General features: G+C 38.5%; 1 protein-coding gene across 1 annotated transcript in view; it reads right to left on the bottom strand.

The window, feature by feature from the left end:
* LOC149089440 (teneurin-a-like) overlaps nt 1-26,200 on the bottom strand; it is a 415,199-nt gene that overhangs the window by 222,205 nt on the left and 166,794 nt on the right. The window contains exon 4 of the mRNA XM_089238543.1: nt 10,919-11,224. Within this exon, the coding sequence (XP_089094669.1) occupies nt 10,919-11,224 (306 nt within the window). The remainder of the gene's footprint in view (nt 1-10,918; nt 11,225-26,200) is intronic.

The raw sequence follows: 26,200 nt of genomic DNA, 5'->3' as shown, positions 1-26,200 counted from the left end.
TATTTCAGAGAGATATACATGAATTCCTGAAGAATGGGTATGTCCGGAAATTTCATTGAACAACATGTTAACAACATAGCCGCCCCCGACGAAGGCAAGAAAAGATAAATTGACGATAAGCATAAAAAATCACCCATATGACAATTCTATAAACTTCGAAACATAAAAATTTAGGGCAACTGGGCTCTACAACAGTAATTTATCGTCAACCTGGTGGAGCTCGTGCTCGCTCGCGTTGCAAGGTTGAGGTGACGTGGTCTCTTGGCTAAGAGATAGCTCTCAGTTTTAAGAAGAATGTCTATCAGACGAGGAACTAATGACGAGTCGCAGTCTTCACCTTTATTCTATTATCTTTCTAGTTTGTAGTATAATAACTGAATATTACATCTTAATAATGAGATTTTCTTCCACACTATCCATCTTTTAACCTTGAGACAAAATAGGTCCAAGAAAGTTCTCCTCTTCCGTTCCAGCGAACACTAGAGTTGACGGGTCGCATTTTGCTTTAGAAAAACGGATGTTTCAATATAAAACTTTTAGTTTTCCAGCAAAGTCTCCGAGAAGTCCTTTCTTAATTGCATCTCTCTCACCGAGATTAGATAAAGATAAAGGATCCGGATTAAGAAAAACCTCGTCATTATAATGGTGTGCGTGTGTGCGCGCGCGGCGAAAGACTTCATTACCCTAATTACACCGAGTCGGAGAGAAAAGCAGTAGCAACAGCAAAGACTTCCACGTATATTATCAAGCGAGCGAAAGCTTTTCAAGAGTGAAGGGGGAAAAACAACTATCTTTTCGTTCCAGAGAGAGAGAGAAGATTCTCTTTTAGTCGTTCGCAGGTGAAGTTCGCAAAAATGGCTGGAAAGTGAAATCGGTGCAACGCTTGTGAGAATGTTTTTGGAAGGGGTTCAAGTGCTTTTTCCTAATTCCATTTTATAGCTTAAAAGTGCTTTAACTTTTCAAACTCCTTCGGCAATCGTAAAAACTCGGGATCCGTTGAGAAGATCAAAGTTGAGCTTTGAGTTTTTCTTTTTTTTAAACTTGAAAAGATTTCGAAGACAGAGAGAGATGCAGAAAACTTTACACAGGGTCCCTCGGCTACCGTGGAAAACGACAATAAAAGTTTTTTTTTATTATGTTTTTTTGAGGAAAAACCCCTCTTTTTCCTCATGTTTAAGGGAAATAAACCTGAGATATCTTATACCGATGTCTCTGTCTCTCTACCTTTCTTAGCCCCAAAAAAAAACGTTTTCTTTCGGCTCTCAAAACCAAACGTTTTCTTGATGGGCGCAGTCTTCACTGTTTGTTGCCGTGCATGTCCGTTTTTTTTTTTACTGGAATAAACGCAGAATATATTCCCATTATTATTTTTTCTCTCTATTTTACTTCAAATAACTTTTCGGGTTTGTGAATTTTTCTCGGGAAAGAAATGAGGCTTGCGATACCGCTGTCATTAATCACTAATGGTGGATTTTTAATCTACTGAATGAGCGGCGGTCTTGGAAGAAATTTCTTAAAATCTGTCCTGTAATAACCCCACGTGAATTTTCTTCTTCCTTCTTTGGATTTAAAAAACTGTAGATTCAACTTTTTGGCAGTTAAGAATGAGAATTTCCATGTAAGGAAAACAAAATTCGTTAGTCCAGACGCAGAGGCGGACGTAACGGGCCCCGACCTTCGAAGGGAACTCGCAAAACCCCAAATTTACTCTTCTTTCTAATTTAAGGCACCCAATATTTTCTTCCACACCCAAGGCCTAAACCGACCTTAATCTGTATACGTCCCGACACTTATAAAGGTGGGAATGAATTTGACATTTTTTCCGAAATTTGGAGGTTTCCTACGGAAATATGCTAAACATTCGATGCATGTGGAAAAGAAAAAAATCTCAAATATTCCCGCTATCGGAAAATTTCGATGTTTGTCTAGGATGTTTTTTGTCTGTCCTTCACTCGAAGACCTTCAAGTACTTCAAAGAGATCAAACTAACCGCAAAATAATGTAAGATGGTTGTCATTATTTTTGAGAGCAGGGAGGGGCCTTCAATGCACGGCCTTCGAAGTGTTTTGCGGCTGCCCGATGTTTATTTCGAGAAAATAAATAATGGACACATTGAAAGACTTATAAAAAAAAAATCGATAAAGCACGCGGGTCACTCAGGAGTACACTATGTTTTAGAACGGTACGACTATACTTCAAACTCCGTAACATATGTAATTATACAAATTGAAGAAATGTTAAGTAATTTCAAAAATTAGTGAAATAAATAATTTCAGACTGATTGAACAAAATCATTTCATAATTATTGAATATCAATCTCAACTAATGGAAAAATAATTTCGGAATTATCAGAAGAAATAGAGTTAATAGAGAAATAGAATGAAGAAATATGTGTTTCAAAGTGGAGAAAAGAAAAATTTGCCCAGAATAAAAATGAAAAATAATTCCGGAAACCTGAAAAGGAGGACAAAAAGGCGAATTTTCCGAAACGTTAGGAGGACGCTTGGAATGACATCAAAAAGGAGGACGGTTGGTATTCCTATCATAGAAGGTCATTATTTCTGCAAGAGTCTTCAACTCCGTATCATCTCGGACAGTTCATCTGTTAGGGCCCTTTCACACGGAGCGGATGCGGATGCGGACGCGGATGCGGATGCGGGTCCGGAAGAAGTTTTAACAATTGGAATATACTGCGCCTTTCAGACGAGCCGAAAAATCTCCGCACCTAGGAAATGTTCATGCGGGTCCGGACGTCGTCCGCATGTGTCAAAACCTAAGTGCGGGCTCCGCATCCGCACATAGAAGTTTTGACAATAGGTTTATTCGGAGCTATTCAGACGATGCGGATGCGGAGCGAATTCGTCCGCATCTTTGGCTACTTTTTAAAGCTTATTTTGCACTGAATTTTTTGAATTATTTGCCATAAATACCCTTAAAAACACCATATGAGGGTCCCTGCTCATTAATATAATGTACCCACATACGTCTATCCCTTTGTTTCGTTCTGAGATTGAGATATAGCAACTTCAACTGCCTTTTGTCCATATTTCACAATTTTATACAATAAAACCTGCCAACAAGGGCCACTGACGGGACCAAAATTATAAGCCGTTCTGTTCATTACGAATATTTAATTGACTACATACTTTAATAACTTTTAAATTTAATTTAAAAATATTAATTTTTTTCTTTTTAAATTTTTAAAATTATTTAAAAAATTATAAATATTTGAAATATTATTTTAAATATTTGTTATTTTTTTAAATATTTATTATTTTTTTAAATTTTTAATCTTTTAATTTTTTCAAACTTAAAAAAAAATTCTTTTATTAAACAGTGTTATCCACGTACGGTGTTCACTCATGGCCGGATTAAGACGTTTGAAGACCCTAGCACTTGAATATTTTTGGTGGTTCCCCCGATACCCCTACAAGTTTATTTTACTCGATATTCAGTCTATAAACTGAAAACTTAGTTGAGGAACTAATCTAAGGATGGGATTTCACTATAAAAGGTTTATGAAAGTTATTTTATAAAACTTGAAAAAAGCAACTAATAAATTTATCGGTTGCATTAGAGCAAATGCAACCGATAAATTTATTAGTTGCTTTTTTTTAAATAATTGTTATAAAATTTTTATAGTGTAATCCGGCCGGGATTATACTATAAAGTTTTATAAAAGAACTTTTATGAAAGTTGAAAAATTCAACCAATAGGCGCATCGGTTGCATTCAAGAAAATGCAACCGGTGCACACACACACACACAAATACAAATACAAATACAAATACAACGCCACAACAGGCAAAATGCCCAACGAGGTGGCTGATAAAAAGATGCCCATAAAAATATGGTTGTCATATGTTTCAAAAATACAGCAACCCAATTAAAAATGCAATTAACACAAATTACAAACAATATATACACATGATAAAATATTATACAATGCCCATAAAGAATACTTATGGTTGTCTTATTCTAAGAATGGATAGCTTCTCGATTTACCCCAACATGTTTATCGTATTTCTTTTTAAACGTGTCAATTGTGTTACAATTTACTACCTCCGGGGGTAAGCTATTCCATTTATTAACAACCCTATTGGAGAAAAATTCCCTGCGACACCATAACCTTGCATTGTCCCTCACCAATCGATACTGGTGTCCCCTTGTAAAAGCAGTCGATTGGCGGTGTACTAAAAGTTCATGGTCCATCCTATCCATCCCATTGAAAATTTTGAACACTTCGATCATATCTCCTCGACACCTGCGTTCATCCAATGTAAACATATTCAAAAAATGAAGTCTTTCTTCATAACTCAAGCCCTGTGTGCCAATAAGGACACGCGTAGCTCTTCTCTGCACCCCTTCAACCAAGTCTATGTCCCTCTGTAGGTATGGTCTCCAAAACCTTACAGCATACTCCAGTCCAGGACGAACTAAGCCTCGAAAAAGCGGAAGAATGACTTTAGGAGAACGCGAAGAGACCTTTTTGAAAATGAGACCAAGCATTCTATTCGATTTTTTGACAACCGCTGAACAGTGTTCAGAAAACTTAAGTCGCTCGTCAATGAGAATTCCCAAATCGGTGACTCTAGTTGCATCCGGGATAGTGACACCATTCAACTCGTAAGAGAACCGTGGGTTGTTCGAACCAAAATGAGCGACCATGCACTTATCTACGCTAAACGTCATGCTCCATTCATTTGCCCATGCTGCAATCTTGTTTAAGTTGGTCTGGAGCAACTCCCTATCGCTTTCATTCCCGATTACTCCCATTAGCTTCACATCATCTGCGAATTTGCTAGTAATTCCATCGATACCCTGATCGAGTTTATCGATAAAAAGTGAAAAAAGTATGGGGCCAAGGACACTTCCCTGAGGAACTCCACTTGTGACGTCTGTCCAACCAGAGAATTCCCCGTTCACCATAACTCGTTGCGACCTACACATTTTGTATTAAAAAAATTCAACCAATAAGATAATATTGGTTGAATTTTTCACGTTTTATCAAAGAGCTTTTACAAAACTTTTATAGTGTAATCCCGGCCTAAGGCTGGTATTACACTATAAAACTTGAAAAATGTAACCAATAAACACATCTGTTACATTCGAGCGAACTTAACTGATCGGCCTATCGGTTGCATTTTTCAAGTTTTATAAACTAACTTTTATAAAACTTTTATACTGTAATCCCGGCCTAAGACAGAATTGTGATGTGAATATTTCTAAGCACAGACATTTTGAACGTTCCCACCCCTCCCATTTTTTTGTACTTGCAAATTCTTTGATATCTCCTGAATTTTGTTTTTAGGAACATCGAATGTTTTGGATGTTTTTGGATTGGATTTTTCGAACATTGGATGTTTTTGGAATTTTTCTTTCATATTTTTCCGGAAAGACGGATTTTTTTTTTCAAAATGTTTTGAAAATATTTGAAGACATTTTCTCCCATCCACTACTTGTGAGGATCGGAATTAAGACATCTTTATTCCCATATTCTATGTGGCTCTAGACTAAACCACCAAAGAATGCCTCTAGGCTGCCTATGGCCACTGAATCAGGGGTGAAGGAGAAAAATAATTACAAAAATTGCGAAAAAATAGTTTTTATGCACGAATTTCAACCTAAAGATGCGGGCGAAACACCCGCATCTTCAGTGCTCGTGTGAAAGGGTATGCGGACCCGCTTCCGCATCCGCGTCCGCATCCGCATCCGCTCCATGTGAAAGGGGCCTTAGGCATCCACTGCAGTAGCGACACTGCACGGAAATCGCTTTAAACTCCAGTCTTGTCATTGCTGGGCAAGGCGACGGTTTCGAATCCATCGATCTGACTCATGTTTGAGCAGCACAATATCACCCACCGTCTGAAGGGAATTTCACCGAGATTGTGGCGCCATCTATTAGCCAAAGTTTCGAATAATTTAACAAATCATGCTCTTCCAAATTCCATGTACGTCCAGTGAACACGGACTACTGATTTCACCTTTCCTAGTTAGGGAGTCCTTTCAGCAACACCCTGTAAACGGATTTTTAGGTGACGCTGCATACACTTTTCAATTATCAATGACGTTTTACGAATACGAATAAATTAAAATCAAAAGAAAAGAGCAAAGATGCCACAAAATGCATCAATGCTATCCATTACGGATTTCCACCAGCTATTTCATTCGTTCGCCATTACACGAATCACTTATCTGTTCCCCCTAGATATGCTTCATAATATTCCCTGAATCCACCAAATATTTCAACGAATCCGTGATGTCAACTATCCAGACGCTCTACCAAGCCATCACTGAATATTTCAATAGCGTACTTGAGGTTCGAAATTCCACTGAAGGAGCTTCAAATATAACCCCCTACGTATCTCTCTCTCTCTACCAACAACGCTTCACTAAACATTTCTAGATTTCTATCGAGCTCAACCTCGAACGTTTCGAGAGGGAGGGGGGGGGGAGATGTTCAAGAAGCTTCACCTTAAATGTTTAAACAGTTCCACGAAACCTAACCTAATATTTCATGCATCCCTCGATACAGAAAAGATCAAGGAACATTGTTCAAAAGCTATTTAACAATAACATTTGAGGGGGGTTGGGGCGAATAAGAGGTATCGAAAACTTGCTGATATATATTTTCTACTTAAAAAAGAAATTCCTTTTTATTTTCTTAGACAGTTTACATATATATATACGAGGGGGTGGATGGAGGAATTCACCAAGAGATTTCGGGACTCATTAAAAATTCAGCTCTCCTTCCGGATTCTTGGAGACTCTCTAATCCCTCGTACATACTCGTGCGAAAGGAAAGAGAGAGAGAGAGAGAGAGAGAAGTTTGTTTTCTCAGCGTAATCATTTATTTTACCGGCGAAAACATAATATATTACACCCCCCGAACTAAATAATGAAGTATTCGGCGCGAATTGACACGAACTGACATTAAATCTGGAAACTGAATTCCCCCGCCTATCCCTGAATTCCCTCCTGTAGAGACACGGTCTTTTGTCTGTTTTATACCTAAAGGATCGTGGAAAATTCCATAAGGAAAGACGATTCACAAAAGAAAACCCCGCCCGTCTTCGGGATGCACTGGAACACCCCCCCCCCCCTCCCCTTTTCAAAGTCTGTGTATTCGTAGTAGTAGTAGTAGTATGTGATATAACAAGGGTTTTGGTAAAGATAAATATTTAAATAAGGGTAACCTTTTCTCCCCCCTCCCCTCTTACGCCTTTAACCCTTTTGTTTACTTATTTCAATTCCAACGGGTTCTCAAATAAGAATCCCTTTTCGGTGTTCTTCGAGGCTCTTCCTATGGAATATTTTTCCCTGTGCCTCCGAAATGATCCGTGTTTCCTATGTTTTCAGGACAAATATTTCGACGAGAGATTCTGTGTAGTTTCTCCCTCTTTTTTTTTCTAGTATTATTTATTGGTATGAGATTTTTGTCGTTGATGATTGAATATTTATGTGTTTTGTTTGTACGTTAATATTAGATTTATGGAATGTAAGATGCGTATTATTTGTATTGTTTCTGAATATTTGAGCATAATTTTGAATGAGACACCAGCTGTTATACGTTCGTTTTCAATGGGGATTTTTTGATAAATTGGTGTTTGTTTGAATGTGGGGTTTGTCTGTTTTTTTTACGATTTATTGGATCAAATTACGATTATTTGTCGTTGCGTTCGTTTGAAATCGTGACACATAAAGAAAAATCATCGAGATATTGAAAAAAAAATTTAATATCTTGATAATTATCCCTTTAAATTGTCTACGGTCGACTGTAGAATCACCGGCCTCTTGTCGACTAATAATATATTGTACATTTTAACAATATGTAATTTATCACATCTATTGAATTGGAATAAAATTGAAAATTGATACACCTGCATTCATGTAATTACATGTAGTAAGCTTTGGCTTACTTTCCCATTCGTTTAACCTTCTGCATGATGCTTTTATGCAAGTTTTAAAACGTGTAAATGGTTGACATTCGAAAAATTGGCGATTTCTGTTTGTCGCCAAGGCATATATAGTGATAAACAATCGTCCGTGAGGTGCAACGGACATCGCTATTTATAAGTTAACTCGTCCTCTCAGCCCACGTACGTGAGTTTGATTCCTTTGTTTTTCAGAATATGTCTGAAAAGACTAGCTCAGAACGTATTACCGGTTTTTATGAAGGCGGAAAGTGGCGGTGAAATGCCATTTTGGCTGCGAACGAATTAATTTCTCGAAAGCAATGACAAAATGAATGTCGAAGTGTTTCTAGGTGCCAAAATCACTCACTCACAGTCAAAATGTTACAGATTAGCTGAGCACCGGAACTATTTCGCCGTACTTATCCTGTCGCCGTGATGTAAGCCTAGCTTTGTGGTAGAGTTGTGACAGAGTAGCGAATAGTAGAGAACGAATGTATATGGTGTAATTGTTTCCCTCAACTATATGTGATCTGTTTTCCCCTCTCTCATTCTTGTAAAGGTGCGTTATATTGGGAGAAAAAAAATCTACCGTTCAACACATTGTTACAATGAAGTTTCGCGATTATATATATACAAACAAAGAGGTAAGGAAACACAAAGGGTAGCTGGAATGAGTTTCTTAAACTGGCGTTTGGACGAGACATAGGGGTTAAGACCCTCTCTTCACTTGCTTTTGGGACGTATACGAATCTTCTCTGAGGATTCCCATCAAAGCTGTGATTGAAATGCAATCGATGCCTCTTATTATAATCAAGGATAATATTATCTTCTGGTATTGTTACCACTTTTGTGATAAAGAACGAAAGGGACCAATATCTGGAATAATTTATTTTTTTCCGCCTTTACGTTATCGTTACCATGTTGGAAGGATATGTAGGAGGCTGGAAGATGTTCGGTTCCCCATTGTTGACAAACATTTCCGTGCCTATTTAATGCCTTATTCGTCTGTAGTATTCGCTGTGTTCCACGTACGTGTGAAGCTGCTTTTGCAATAGTCTTCCTATAATGAAGGATAATGCATGACGAATTGATAGGCCTTTTCTTCAGTTTCTTCTAGAACCATCATTTTTTTTCAGAGACTTTCAGAACCTTTCAGAGACTTTCTCAAGGGATCCATGAATTTTGTTATAAAGGAATTCCAGGATTTTGCATCGTTCCTGTGTAAACCTATCTGTAGGATTAGAAAAGCCTTCGTTAAAATGAGATTTTTTCGCTATATCGGTATTCGTTAAAACGGGATCCAACTGCAGAATGGTCCCCTTTTACCAATGCCCGAGTCCCGATATGATCACATTGCATTGTATCGGGACGTGGAAAAACCATACTCCCACGAGAAAAAAAATGGTATAATTCAATTTCAACAGTCAAAGAAAACATGTAACTTGTAAATTTCACAAGTTAAGAATGGGTGGAATTCTGGTTATGCATTCAATGGGAACTGCGTACTTTATGGTACAAGGTAATAAATTGCATAATTAAATTATTAAGTAATAATGGCAACGGTGGGCTTAAGAAGCTACGCTTAGAGAGAGCATATATTGCGTACAGTACATGTTGAAGAAAGGAACCAAAAAGAAAAATGAGATGATGGTCATACTTTTGTCTGGACCTCGAGTGCTAACCTCGTGAGTATTCTGGAAACACAGTAGGAAATTCCTCCCCACAAAAGCTTCGCTTCCGTTACCCAAACGAGTAGATAATCGATTTTCTCATTAGATCCGGGAGTAACAAGAGCGAAATATTTGCATAGTGCCAGAAGTGAATTCACAAAGCGTGAAATATTCTAATGATCTTCGTTGACAATTTCCCGCTCATCCGAATTCCTCACACACAAAAGTATATATACACATACACACACACAGAAACCAACTGTGAGTTTCTCTCGAAAACAATTCTACGCACTGTGTTTGCATCTACTACATTTAAAACAAACTGCGTACAAGCGAACGGGATGAGACTTAGAGACGAGAAATTAGTTTCGGCAAAGAATCTCATGCATAGTTATACGTACGGTATATATTGAAGAAATTAGGCCTACGCGCAGAAATTGTTGGGGCAGTGATCATTATATTAAATTTTTTTTTTAGTTTAATGTATTTCCAACTAACAAAGTATGGTTTGGTCATGACCATATTTTCTTGGGATGAAAGCGGGACGCTGCCGATTCGAATTGTCGATCCGAGTGGTTGAAGTTCCAGCGCTTGAAACGGTGGAATCATATGCACGCCTGACATCGCAAAAATTTCCATTTTTGAAGCAAAAATAGCATGTACGCATATTAAAGGCACCTAAGAACTATACAATCCTCCAATAGTTTCAAAAAATTACGGCAGATGGCAGCACAACATGCATTACATGGAAACAGACTATACGATAGGTTCACGACACATACATGCACAGCTTCCACCATGGCCCAGGTTTTGTTCGATCACCTGCTATCATCTCTTCATTGAGACAGAGCGGTGCGCCATGATCTGGTTAGGAAGAGGAGGAGGAGTAATTCACAATAGCGATGATACTAACGTCACACCTCACTCAAATATTTCGGATGAGTCAGCTTGGATTTTCGAGGAACCCTAAGCTAATCTAAGTATGGTTAAGGAGCCTTCAAAGTTGTGCAGATTAGCTTTCTTCCATCTTGGGGCTCAGAATCAGTTTTTTTTGTTCAAAGTGATGTCTGATCGTTAAAAGAAAACAGGATAAGAATAACAATACAGCAATTGGTGTAGTGAAATATTACTGACAGAAAACTTTGCTCAAAGATGGCGCATGAGTCAGCCTGGACTGTCAAGTATTTTGTTGGAGTCACATTTTCTTTTCGCGCTTTTTGCCATAAGATATCGTGATTGGAGTCCCCCCGTTGAAAAAAATCGACTAGTCCAAAATATACAGTGTGACAGATAAAAATTTGGGCATATATAAATTGAAAAAAAGTGTGATTACCGGTCTGGCTCCGCATGACGCCGGTCCTTCTGGCCGCAGCGAACTCATTATCCGTGAACGTAGCGTCCGAATTGTTGTCTGACGTGGAAGATGAAGAGTGACCCCTGTGTAAGGACATGTGTATCCGACCCCGCGATCCCGTCGACGGAGTCTGGTGTAAGGCGGAAGAAGAGGAACCACTTCGCGTTTCTCTGATGGAGCTCTCGTCTTGTTGTTGTTGCTGCTGCTGTTGTTGCAGCGGCATCTGCTGTGGTACGGATCCTTTACGGCTGAGAGAACCGTATGCTGGGTACTTGCCGGAACCAACTGAAATGGAGATGAAGCAAATCGTTATTCTCAAGAACTTTTATGAATACAACAATTTTTTCTTTTAATTTTATCACGCATAAAAATCACAAATACGAACTTGAAGAATTCCATGAATATTATGCTTCAAATATATACAGGGTGATACAAAACTCTACGTACAAACTTTTAAGGCAACTGATGACTACGTGCGGGACACTTTTTTTGAAAACACACTGATTTTCACAAAACAAGTGGGGGTTTGAATAAACGCACTGTATGAAATAAAGAAATCCAGTGAAATTTCTGAAATACCTTTAAAAGTTTTTGAGATATTCTAAATTATGTCCTCAAAATTGACTCATTTTCAGTACTTTCGCCAAACATTGCACACTAACAACCACACAACTTACTTGAATAATTTTTATCATATATGTTTCTGTGACTGTCGTGTGTGTAATGAACTAAAAGTTTTAAGATACATAAGATATTCTCAGAGATATGGCAGATTTCGTGAAACAATACGTGAGAATTTTCACAAAAAAATTCAATTGTTTCATTCAAACAGTTGTAAAATATTGAATTCTAAACATATGGCAAAGATCCTAGTTCATTGCACAGTTAACATTATCTGGAACACTGTTGAATAACTTCATGAGAATATCTTGCGTAGTGATTGAGAAATCATGTTTCGCGTGAAATAAAGTAACGAAAAAATGAAAAAAAACCCTCAAAAACCATAACTTTGTCGCTACTCATTGCATGTGCAAGAATAAAATAGTTTTGGATTCTGTGTAAAACATTCTTCCAAATGAAATTATAAAAACATTTTCGAAAAAATCGTCATTTGAACGTAGGCAGTTGACTCAAGGGAGGTAGAAAGGACAAAAACAAAACGAATCACATAGGAATTTATGATTGGAAACCCCAACCTGATCAGATGGAGGATAAACAAGCCAATAATGGGTGGATAAAGTCTTTATTTAGCGATACTTTACAGGAGGACAATACATGCACACGTGAAGTTTCACAACAAGTGCTTCACAAAGTTCTTACCATCCACGGTTACGCACGCTCCAAAACAGCGACGCATTGATCGTCGAACCCTCTCAAAAATACCCGGCATTTCGCGGACGTTTGCAGCTGCGACGGAGATTCTTGCGACGAGGTCGGTGTCAGAGTCAACGGGCGCCTCGTAGACCAAGGTTTTCAGGGTCCCCCACAAGAAGAAATCCAGGGAAGATAATTATTTCCCACCCCTTTATTGACTTGTCATTTCTGCATCTTTGTTTATCCTTCGGGTTTCCGGTAATACATTAATATGTGATTCTGTTTTGTTTTTGTGCTTTCTACCTCCCCTAAAAGTTTGTACGTAGAGTTGTGTATCACCCTGCATATATATATATAAATATATTCTTTTGTTAAATAATTACTTTGCACACACATTCTCTCTTTCTTCACTTACTACAATTTACTTACTACAAATCGAGCATTAAATGTGAAATCAAAACATTTACGCAATGTCAGACATTCATATTCACCGAGTTGTGAACTGTCCGTGGTTTCTATGGACGGCCGCACTCAACTACGGAGGGAGCTACGGGAAATACCCTTAATACAATTTTACAATTTATTAAATAATAATTACTTAGTACTAGCATATGGGGTCATTCAAGTATTACGTCAACATCGGGGGGGGAGGGGGTTTCGTATTTACTGACTTTTAATGACAAGGGGGGGGGGTTTGAAGGTTGCTTACGTCAGTTTTAATATGAAATATTCTAAGCTGCTGACGAAATTTTGCTGATGGGGGGGGGGTCAGTTTTTTTCTGACTTTTGCTGACAAGGGGGGGAAGGTGGGGGTAAAAAATGGCTGAAAATCTGCTTGCGTAATTCTTGAATGGCCCCCTATGAAACCATAGACAATCAAAATTATTTGTGGATTGATTTTGAATAAATGAACGGTTAACAAATATTTTTAATTATATTTCTAGTAGATCTAGTTTTTCACCCTATTAACAGGTAGGAGACCCGTTAAAATCACATGCATACCACTGTGTTTGAATTGATTTGGCCCCGAAATATCCCTTAGCAACCTTATTAACTTCAAAGAGTGAACTCTTCAATATCGTCCTCATGTAGTAGGTTGATTTAATTCAATGGACTCATTTCACATTCGAGATTTACATATTATATGGTTAAAATCACATTATATGAATAGTAAATTTCTAGCTGTTGAATCTCAACTTAATTCTCAACATCCACAGCGGAACGTGTGATGAAAAATATCGATAATAACGGTGATTATCATTATAATCGCCACGCGGTAAAGAGTGGCTTTACTGCTGCGTTGTAATCACACGCGATGAAATGCAAATTATTAAATGTTAATTTCCGATACGAAAAAGATAATTTCTATCGCGAGCAAAATACGTTTTTAATTTATGCTCAGAGAGAAATAAGAATATTCATTAAAGTTCTGTCTTGAACTTGCCATTCAAGGAAGCTACGAACACGCTATTTTTCTTGATACGGACAGGGTTTAAAAGAATCTTGCTATTTTTGTATCAATCGCCTACACACGTGAAGACGGGGGAGAAAAAAAAACATGATGATGAACATGGTTTTTTCCCTTATTAAATGAAAAATCTTCATCGCTTATCGACAGAAAATATCTCGAGAAAAGAAGACAAGAGAGAGAGTCTAGAATGAACTTTCTTTAAAATTGTTTGAAAAATAAGAAAAAAAAGGACATTTTAATTAGACACCCTGCTAATTAGGTGGACATCCCTTTTAACGTGGGAAAGGAACACGGCAAGAAAAATTGAGGTACCCGTTAATTAATTCGTTTTATACGGGCAGCCCCAGCTGCTGTTACGATCTTTAGATATTCTTGACAACGATCACAGGTTAAGTTTCCGAACGCAAGATTGATAAAAATTCTATAGCGTGTGGTAGAGATGCGTTATATATGCATCGGAATATTAAAATAATTTTTTGGTTAATATCGAGCAAGTTTTGAAGGGTTTTCAGGGAAATTCAAAAATTGTTTTGCCCCGGAGAACAGAAGTAGAGCGACTCGCTATCGTTGGCTTTGTGGCTTTGATTCGAAGCGTAAAGCTTGAATGATATCCTGTTCCCTTGCCAACGACTTCGCGGATGCGGTTTTGCTTTAGGCCGTCGCACTATGGAAGAAGACTTCGCGGTCTTACCAATTGCCTTACAGACGAGGCTTTACACAGTGAGATCAGCTATGATAATATTTTGGGATACGATTTTAAACCGTTTATGACCAGGGACGTATTATTGCTTCCAAAAATACCAGTGGAATAATCTCGATTTCCCCAGCTGACTGTTTCTTCAACCTCTTCTTTTCCTCCTCGAGAACCTTTATTGTAACCTCCGTGAAAAAAATTTGCGTATGTTTTCTCCCTCTCCGTGTTATTCTTAGCTTTCCCCCGTTCTAGTTTCCCCATGGCATCCCCCCGCATGTAATGTATCTTTCACAGAACTAATCCTTCAATTGTATACTGTACACGGGAGTGAGAAATAGAACATGTAGGTGTGGGTGAAGAAGCAAGGTGTACAGTACATCTCGTATCTCTCTGCAACTCTCTCATCTAATTATCTACTGTCTGTACTTTTCCTCCTCACAGTCATTGGTTTGTGTTTTCTTGCTTCCCCTCACTTCTTTTTTTTACTTGATGTGCGCACAAGGCTATCATATTACCATATTTATCGCCTATACGTCTAATACGGATCGAATTTAATCTAAAGCAGATTGTACGCGAAGGGGTTAAGAACCACACTTGCAGAAAGATTTGGGACTGTTCAAGTATTGCGTCAGCAAATGTTCAGCCATTTTCGACCCCCCACTCCCGTCATCAGCTCTGTCCCCTGTTTCCTAACGTATATTGGTGGGATCGGACACGCTGTGGTGGTCGAGTGGTTATAGTGCCGGACTCGTGATGCGAGGATCCGGGTTCGAACCCCACAGTGGTGGTCGGCTGAAGTTGGTTTTCTGTGGTTCCCAACTTCAAGGCGCAAATGCGAGCCGATCTCCCCGTTAAAAAGTCTCGCCACAGAGAGCAACAGTCTTACAACGGTAAATCATTCAACCATAACACTTCACTCATAGTTAGTAAAACTGGGGGCAGATGACAGCACTACACATATCAAGCATTACACAGAAACAAACTTTACGTCAGGTTGCACTACACGTACACGCACATTCCCGCATGTACCGATTCGTTGGGGGGTTCCGCGGGGGAGGGGGGTGCATGTGTGGTGTAGCAGTAGTAGGTAGGGGCTCGGGGATCCATGATGTTCTTAAGTCAGCCACCTCGTTGGGCGGTTTGCCTGTTGTGGCGTTGTATTTGTATTTGTATTTGTATGTGGCGGAGGGGGGGGGGGAGGGTTAACGTGCCCCCCAACAATCAAAAATTTATTTTTTAATGAAAAATATTTGAAATATTTAAAAAACAATTTGGGAGAAAATACCTTTATATATGCTATTATAATCAATTTCTCTTAATTTCGATGCTGTTTGAGGAACTCAAAATTTCTTTCTAAGAAATTCATTGCAAACTCTTGACCCGCGGACCAAATGTGGCCCTGGGTTATCTGATGTGGTCTGTCCCCTCAAACATAATTTTGTAAAAATGACCCAAGTGGCACATTTCCAGATCGCTTAAGTGACCCGTGCACAATGTCAGAGCATTCAAGCAGCCCGTGACACTATTCCAGGTCATTCAAGTAGACCCGTGACACAGTTCGAGAATGCTTAAGCAAACCGAGGTGCATTTAGGGATACCTTGATTGACATGTGGCGCAGTTTTAGAGCACTTAAGTGGCCTCCAGTGCGGTTCGACATCGCTGAAGTTACACGCGGCCCATCCCCAGATTACTGAAGTGACCCGCGGCATAATTACTTTGTTGCGCGAAACATTCAGAGATCACTAAAGTGGCTCTGTAGGGGACTTATCAATAGGGGGAATGTTAGTTCAGGTGAACACAAATTATCTAAAGGGTTTTCGCGTTTTTTGGCGTACCGAGTACGAAGCCATTAAGAAATATTGCATATTTTCATAAAGGGTGGTTGATGACGTAGGCATCATCTCCCCCCCCCATCATCAAAAGTCAGCAAATCGGTAACCCCCCCCCCCTCGATGCTGACGTAATATTTGAATGACCCCTCTGTGATGATATTAATAGTCTTCCTCATATATATATATGTGGATTCTCTTTCATTTCACACTTACTGAATACTTTGTGCTCTTATCAACAACTTTGCGGATGTGGTTTCACTCTAAAATTACATTCAGGGAGTATTTTTTTGATCTTATCAACGATTTTGCTGAAATAGGTTTTTAACTTCAAAATCGCTCTAAGTAAATCTCTATAGTAAAAATATGTAGTAATATATTTTGGACATGTGAAATATTGATTAGGACCGGGGACTTCAACGCATGGCCCATGGGCCCCATTTGTCCCTCGGAGCTTTTCGTCGCGGCCCGACGAAAATTTTCAGAGAATGGATGAAAACATTGAAAAACGATTAATTCTAGAATCAATCAAAGAAATAATTTTGGAATTACTGCAAGAAATAATTTTAGAGTTAGTGAGGAAAATACTTATAAAGGCGAGAAATATGAGTAATATGAGAAGTTAAGAAATTTAGAAATTTCTGATACAAATTATTTCACAATCAGTAAAAGAATAATTGCATGATTATTGAAAGAAAAAAATTCTAAGACATTCAGCAGGAAAATAATTTCAGAATCACCAAAACAGATAATTACAGAATAATTCAGTGATTTCAGATTGAAATTAATCTCAGATAATTTCTATCTCTCAACTACTCAACTCTCTTAATAATCAATTCTATTGGTAATTTCAATCAAAAACTATTCAGAAATTATTTCAGAATCAATAAATTATTAAATCATTTTTGTCTCTGTTATACTCGGGGGGGGGGGGGGGAACCGTTGAACCCCCATCTATTAAGATGACACTAAATTACATTAGTTGGTGGCCCGCGAAAAGTTTGAATTTGGCTCGCAAGGTCTGGAATATTAAAGAACTCCTGAATTAAGGCATGTATTATTTCAAGTTCCATGTTCGACCGGGTATGTTAATTTTCTAATATTGCTCCAGCCTCGATCTGTATAATACGGGGTTCTGAAATTTTATGAATTATCGCATTTTCCTGCGTAAAATCCATCAGTGGATTATACGTTAATACAATATCCATTGAAAGACTCGTTATTTGTGGAGATGAAGATTACAAGGAAGAAAATTCATCTCTGCCCCCACGGGGACTCTAACCCCATTCTCACGCTAGCCGGACGAGTGCTCTACCATATAAGCTATGGAAACAGAATATCTCGACCTTGGAGCGTATATATATATGTTGAAAGGCCCCTTACATGGAACGGAGGCAGCAATCAACTAATAGCTCGTGAATCACGTAGGCCACCAGATGGCCACATGCATATATAAATGTCCTCTCCACTTGTTAATACAGTGGGTCTATACTAATAGTCCACTAATAAATTAGTGGTTAATACTAATATTCTTTCAATGAATCTTGTATTGACAAGTGGAGAGGACATTTCTCTATGTATGTATACGTTAATAGACGTCGGAATTTCTTGGTGCGTATTACATACGGCTGTGTCTTATATATCTGCAGTTTTTTCTATCTTGAGAGGTTGGAATAGATATAAATATTTTGAACATTAACGAGCAAAAAAAAATAAAAATCATTTTTTAAAGAGTAGAATAAAAAAATCAAGGTAAGTTTTCTACAAAAACGTTGGAGAAGACCGGACACACCCCACTTCAGTTTTCAGAAAGATATCGAAGTGTTCCCGAAGGATGGATGTGTCCGGAAATTTTATTAAAGTAACAAGCTAGCAAACAGCCGCTACCGAAGAAGGCAGCAAAAGTTTCTATAGAAGCATTATAAGCAATCCTTTCTGTTGTTTGGAGTTACATTATTGATGGATGAAATTTTCAAATGGGAATTATAAGCCATTGCAGTCTGTATGCAGGGAATTTCGATATTTCAGACAACCTGAATCATTTGAATATATTCATCTCTATGAGTTAGATGATTAGTTCAAATCTTGAATCTTTTTGATGCGTATCAGAATACTTGTGTATGCAGATACTTGCTTGATTTAGTTTATATCTGCTACCATAGGAAGTGTTTTAGAATAGGTTAATGGATTTCTGATTTTAGAAAATTATCCACATGAAATCTTTATGTTTTATTAATATCGCATATAATGAATTCGAATTCACATGTGGCATTGAAGATACGGATTTTCCACGATAAGATAAACTTTTCTGAGTGTATTAATATTGGAGGTCGTTGCATCCCATTGCTGAACTCTCATCGTTAGAGGACTCAGGGTCGGACCCAGTCGGACCAGATTCGATTTTCCAACTTCGAGGAGTGAATGAGAGCTGGTCACTAATTTGAAAAAGTCACTCCGCAGAGAGCAGACAGACTTTCGACATGATAATTACATAACTGTGTGAATTACATAACTGTGTGAATTACATAACTGTGTGAATTACATAACTGTGTGAATTCGAATTCACACATGACATTAAAGATACGGATTTTCCACGATAAGATAAACTTTTATGAGTGTATTAATATTGGAGGTCGTTGCATCCTATTGCTGAACTCTCATCGTTAGAGGACTCAGAGTCGGACCCAGTCGGACCAGATTCGATTTTCCAACTTCGAGGAGTGAATGAGAGCTGGTCACTAATTCGAAAAAGTCACTCCACAGAGAGCAGTCAGACTTTCGACATGATAATTACATAACATAATATTCAAGCGTTTGCCGTTTTCACTTCAAGATATGAAAGGAAGATGGCAGCACCCCCTACACAACACGAAACAAGAGCATTACTCTGATAACATAAATGCGTTAGGACTGCGCATATACACAAGCACGTTCCTGCATATAATAATTCGTTAGAAATTCTCCAGAATGTTTACGAGGTGCATGTAAAGCTAAGTCACACTCGTATCGCAAATACATTAGAATCCGGACTATCTGAACTAATGTGGTGGAAGGGCTGAATAGCAGAAAAGCCGGATGGGCCGGAGTTCTATAAATGCTCACTTCCTACCCTCTCCATAACATCAAAAACACCATTTTAATACCAAAAAAACCGCTTCTACTCATATTTTATGACCTCTTGGTACAGGTCAGTGCTTTATACATAAATATATATATAATGTAAAAGTTTGTTATGAACTGTACTGCATGTTATAAAAATTTATTACGGAAAAAGGAAGTCTTAATAATATAAATATTACGAAAAATATAAATATTGCGAAAATTATGTAAATAGTTCTTATTTACCAATTATTAAGTCCATTTTCGCCTGCAAATGGTCGTTATCTTATGTAAAAATGAAAATCAGCGCATTTCTCTATATATATCGCTAAATTGGCACCAAACTTGGCGAATTTCGGTGACAACTCCGATGATTTGGTGATGTCATGTCGCCAAGAGACTAGGCTCGATAGTACGGAAGCCGAATAGAAGTTAGTTGGATAGTCGAAATTCGACTGTAATTCTCAATCATTTTTTTTTTGTTCACGCATTATGAAAGTGGACCGGTCACAATAGACACCATTCGACCAGACAATCAGATTCAAACCCATAGGTTTTCTAACTATACAGGCGCATCGCCTCCTTTTTCGTAACTTCATTCAAAGCCCGTTCCAGCTCATACAACTACATCACCGCCATCTTTTAATGCTGTGAAATGTATAACACAAAATATAATCATGCTTATACATTTAAAAAAAAAAAAAATGTTAAAGGAGCCTCGTCAAGACCAATTTTTCTTCACTAAACTCTAACATTTTCTCTCAACTTTTGTTCTTATTATATCTCGCCAAATTTTATTTTCCGGTTTCTCCCTTTGTATTCCTGGGGAAAAAAAAAATATATATATTATATTATAACAAGAGCGAGAATGAAGAGAAAACGTGAAAAATATTTTCTACTGAAACAAATTTCATTTCTTTTTTACTCCCGGGCTATAAATTAATTCTCAAAAGTGAGTTTTTTTTTTCCTTCTCCTTCATCATAAAGTACATTTCTTGTTACAATTTTTATATACTACATTCAATTTTGTTTTTTTTTCCTTCTTAATAATAATTTTTTTTTCAGGAGAAAAAGTGGATAAATTGAATGAAAATTGAATTTCTTTGGTGGTTCGTTGGTTTCAACCGCTTATGCCATTAGATTATTGTCTTCTTCTCGGAGGCTTATTCTGATCAGCTCGGGTTGCGAGATCATATAAAAACAAAATAATATTGGGTATTCTGTGGAGTAATATGAAGGGTATAGAGTATTTGTTTCTCTCCGAATGGTTGTTCTAAAGTATTTCTGTTTTTTTTATTATTATTAAAGTCTTGAAATAATTCTATCACACAACGATGAATCTCTAACGCAATAAATGGAAAAGAATCTCCGATCTTGTTAAGCTGTATTCACAAAGTCATTGTTAAGATCACGCACGATATGTGTTATTGGAATTTTCCTAGGATAAAATCACATGCGCAAAGCCATTGGTAAGATCGCTCTGATTATGATTATAATATGAAATTACGTCCAGTTATCGATAAAATTTTGCCTGCTATGGCGTTGTATTTGTATTTATAAATCATTCTAATTGTGAATAAATGATAATGAAACCATAGTTAATAAGATTACGAAGATTTTTATCTGATTCCGATCTCAGAGCGAAACCAAATCTTCAAATTCGCCGATAAAATCTGTAACTGGAAGTATTATCCAAGCGTTATTCCTTCAGTGAATGTACATGCACAAAATCATTGAAAACAGATCTGAAGGTGAATATCTCAAAGCTTGATCTTTTACATCTGCAAGTTATACAAATACGAATACAACGCCACAACAGACAAAATGCCCAACGAGGTGGCTGAGAAAAAGATGCCGATGAAAATATGGATGTCATATATTTAAAAAATATAGCAACCCAATTAAAAATGCAATTAACAAAAATTGTAAACAATATATACACATGATAAAATATTATACAATGCACATAAAGAATACTTATGGTTGTCTTATTCTAAGTATGGAAAGAGCTTCTCGATTTACCCCAACATGTTTATCGTATTTCTTTTTAAACGTGTCAATTGTGTTACAATTTACTACCTCTGGGGGTAAGCTATTCCATTTATTAACAACCCTATTAGAGAAAAATTCCCTGCGACATCATAGCCTTGCATTGTCCCTTACCAATCGATACTGGTGTCCCCTTGTAAAAGCAGTCGATTGGCGGTGTACTAAAAGTTCATGGTCCATCCTATCCATCCCATTGAAAATTTTTAACACTTCGATCATATCTCCTCGACACCTGCGTTCATCCAATGTAAACGTATTCAAAAAATGAAGTCTCTCTTCATAACTCAAGCCCCGTGTGCCAATAAGGACACGCGTAGCTCTTCTCTGCACCCCTTCAATCAAGTCTATGTCCCTCTGTAGGGATGGTCTCCAAAACCTTACAGCATACTCCAGTCCAGGACGAACTAAGCCTCGAAAAAGCGGAAGGATGACTTTAGGAGAACGCGAAGAGACCTTTTTTCAAAATGAGACCAAGCATTCTATTCGCTTGTTTGACCACCGCTGAACAATGTTCAGAAAACCTAAGCCGCTCGTCAATGAGAATTCCCAAATCGGTGACCCTAGTTCGATGATAAGATCGCAAAATGTGTTAATAAAGTGACGGGCCATGGGCTGAGCATATATGGCTTAGAGAGTTGGTCGCAATGAATTGCTTAAAGAGAAATTTTGATTTCTTAGCTTTCAAATATTATTGAAATTAACAAAAATTGATTCTAACATTTAAGGTATTTTTTTCCGACGTTTAAAAAAAATATTTTGAAATACACTGCTGGCCACCGTAAATGCAACACCCTGAAGGAAGCATGCAAATAATATGAAATTTACAACATGCATTAGCGGAGGTGAGATATGCAAATGATTAGAATTTCAGCGCAGACGCACATCACGCGCGCCTGTGGCGCCACTTCAAAGCGCTATTTAAGGCTTGGAGATTTCGACGATTTGAAGTACGGCAATTGTGTTTTTCTTGTGGTTTTTTCAAAAAAACGATCAATTATGCCTCGTAGAAAACAGCGATCATCTTTTGATTAAGTATCCGAGTTCGACAGAGGAAGGATAGTGGCCTACCGAGATTGTGGATTATCTTTCAGGGAAATCGGTAGTCGTGTTGGACGAAACCAAACAACTGTAATGCGGATATGTGATCGTTGGATGCAGGATGGTACGACGGACCGACGTGTTCGATCGCATCCACCTCAGTGCACCACTTCACGTGATGACAGGCGTATTGTGCGTATGGCAGTGACGGATCGCTCAGCCACATCATTAACCATAGCACAGCACATTCAGTCTGTACCGCATCATCCAGTGTCTGCGCGTACCATTCGACGCCGTTTACAGCAGAGTGGTCTGTCCGCAAGACGTCCATTGCTTCGTCTACCCTTGACGCAGAACCACAGACGTCTCCGCCGCCAATGGTGCGATGAAAGAAGGATGTGGACGGCACAATGGAATGAAATTGTCTTTACTGACGAGTCACGCTTCTGTCTGCAACACCACGATGGTCGGATTCGAGTCTGGAGACACCGTGGAGAGAGGATGCTGAACAGCTGCGTTATGCACCGCCACACTGGTCCTGCAGCGGGTATTATGGTATGGGGCGGTATTGGATATCACTCTCGCACTCCTCTAGTACGCATTGCCGGTACTTTAAAAAGCCAGCGCTACATCTCCGAAGTGTTGGAGCCAGTTGTCCTTCCTTACCTTCAGGGCTTGCCCACAGCCATATTTCAACAGGATAATGCGCGACCACACGTGGCACGCATTGTCCAAAGATTCTTCGTCAATCGCCAGATTGAATTGCTTCCCTGACCAGCTCGCTCTCCGGATCTTTCGCCGATAGAAAACATGTGGTCCATGGTTGCTCAACGATTGACCCAGATTACATCCCCAGCTGCCACACCAGATCAACTTTGGCAACGCGTGGAAGCTGCTTGGTCTGCTGTACCCCAAGAACACATCCAAAGTCTCTTTGAATCAATGCCGAGGCGTGTGGCAACGGTGATCTCCAACAATGACGGCTACTCTGGCTACTGATTTTGGCAGGAACCACACTTCACAGAAGTCTATAAATTTAATCATTTGATGCTTGGTCAACATGTTATCTACAAAATAAATATTGTTGCGATATCTCTTGTCTTTCTTGGTGTTGCAATTTGGGTGGCCAGCAGTGTATAATTTGCATCAAACCTCTTTTCTTTATTTTGTTCGTCTGGTGGCGGCATAGGAAGCTCTTGCAACCACCCCCCCCCCCATGCATTAAGAGGTAGGGGGAAGCAGAGCTGATGAAATTTCGCTGACAAGGAGAAGGAGCGTCACAGTTTTGCTGACAAGGGAGGAGTCAAAAATGACTAAAAACCTGCTGACGTGATACTTGAACGGCCCCCCTTATAGCTATAGTATCCAATAATAAATATTAGCAGTAGACGAAAAATCCGCCCGAATCACGGAATAATGCATTCAAAATAAAACAATCCTCAAGTTCTGCGGAATCTGAAATTTCCGATGACATCCGCTAGCTCATCACGAACAACTTTTAACAAGCAACGACATGCTAATACATGAGATATGATATCTTATTTCTAGTTCTCTTGAAACATGAGACATTATCGATCAATCTGTGTGTTTTCTCTGAGGAAATTGATGGATAAGGAATAAGAGAAAGCTGAAAAAAAAAAAAAGACGACACATAAAGAAATTGGTAGAGGAAAGGACAATGTAAGGTAAAAGTATGTCTTAAACGACTAAAAGACACGATATTCGGTGATCTACGACGGCAAACGGCACGTGACCTCTCCTTATATCCAAGATACGACAAAAGGAGCCGCGGACACAGGAACACACACACAACCAGCGACAGCACAAAGTTCAGATCTTCTTGGGAACATGGAGCTGCTCTAACTAGAACAGTTATCTATTTCTTTCTCCCTCTTTCTTTCTTTCTTTCATTCATTTTTTTTCCTTCTATACCCTGTTCTTTCACCGATTCCCGTCTATTTTCTTGGTTATTTCCTAATTTTTTTTTCCCCCTTTGGTCGAGTATCAGCAGAGAATCGGTCGCAGTTATACAGAAAAGCAATAGAAGAAGAGGAGAAAAAAAAACTTAGGGGTTTTTTGTGTGCATGTATGTGTTTTATAGCATTATTTCTCCTAGATATAGATAAGGAGAAAAGGTGGCTTTTATTCCTCAAAATATATATATATAAAAGCATGAGGTCTTTGCACTGGATTCAAGGGATAACGTCGAAGATATGGAAGAAAAAGTGAGGAACTATAGAAGAGAAATAAGAGAGAACGCACAGAAGAAAAGGAGAAATCCTTACTAACCTATATCTAGATCTGACTTATTCTTTTCAGTCAAAAGAAATAAAGATAACAAACTTTTTCTGAGGAAAAAAAAGGAGTTTTTTTTTTCCTTTTTTTCCTGGAAGAGAGGAGAGAAAGAACAATGACCGAGGAGTGATTGAGATTGATTGAAATCGATTGTGCAGGTGAAGCCAAAAACGCTCCGCCATTGATATCTTCATCGAAAGGATTCTAACGTTCAACCACTGATCTCGAAGAGTTTTCCTACTACCTTTCGATTCGCGTTAATTCATTGCTTTGTTCGGTCCGCTTTAATTTATTCTTTGCCAAGATTGGTGACGAGACCCTCCCCTGATAAGTTTCTTTCTTCTCTATCTGCGATCAGAGATTTACTGCAAATTCATCCGACCAATAGAAATTTCGCGATTTGGTCTACCGTGATGTTATATATTTCTTGGCAGATAAACCATTTGAGGCATTAATTTTGGTCCTCTCTCAAGAACTTGGGAATTAAGGCTTTGATTTTGACTTGATAATTACTTATACAGATATTCTCATATATTTCATTGGAGTTATCCACATCAGTATTCTTCGACTGCTGGTCCGCGGAATACGAACTTCTTAAGCCCGCGAAGTTCTTAAAGCCAATGCAGGATTGGGCAGCAGCATTGTTGCCGGGTGCAAAAAAATGCTTCTGAAGTTTCTATTAATGTAGAAAAAAAAATTGTTCTGCAAGGTATGTGTAATAAAAACCAAACAGAGGAACAAAAATCGTAATTATTGCAACGTTTTACTACTACGTTCAAAAAGTTTCGGAACTTATTTAATTGCGGAAGAATGAGTACATATAGAACCTATTTGGTGTTAAGTAACCAGCCTGTGAAATTATGCATTTCTGTCATCGTTCTACACAGGTGTAAATGCGGATTGCAAGCCTACTTTTGTCACACCCTCTAGTGCCTTCGTCGCTGCACTTCTTTGGAACCCGAGAATCGTTGCCCTTTAAGCAAATGCTTTATCCAGAGGAAAAAGGAAAAAGTCACATGGGGGGGGGGACGAGATGAGGGGAATAAGCTGGTTGTGGAAGTATCGGAATGTTATGATTTTGGCAGGTAATCTGATACCGGGAGGTCCTGTGAACCCTTAAACGTCCGCATGATTCGGTGACCCGCAAGCAACCAGATCTATGGAAGGCCCAGTCGTTGGTGATCCATCGCGATAATGCGCCAGTTCACAGGTCCCTCTTGGTGTCGAATATCATTAGCTGTAGAAATATCACATTTTGATACTTCCACGACCTGCTTAACACCCACGTAACCTTTTTTTTTTCGTCGGATGAAGAATTTACTCAAGGGGGCAACGATTCTCAAGTTTCGAAGAAGTGTAGCGACGAGGTCACTGGAGGATGTAAGAAAAGAAGGGTTGCAATCCACATTTACACCCGTGTATAAGCGATAACAAACATGCATAATTGCACATGGTGGTTAATTCGAAGGAA

The sequence above is a fragment of the Pholcus phalangioides genome, unplaced genomic scaffold (genome assembly GCF_987345545.1).
Source record: "Pholcus phalangioides strain wild (caught in Gottingen) unplaced genomic scaffold, Ppha-v1.0 ptg000002l_1, whole genome shotgun sequence".
In the NCBI taxonomy this organism is placed as follows: domain Eukaryota; kingdom Metazoa; phylum Arthropoda; class Arachnida; order Araneae; family Pholcidae; genus Pholcus; species Pholcus phalangioides.
Note: the sequence above shows the minus strand (reverse complement) of the source record. Positions and strands in the feature narration are given on the sequence as shown.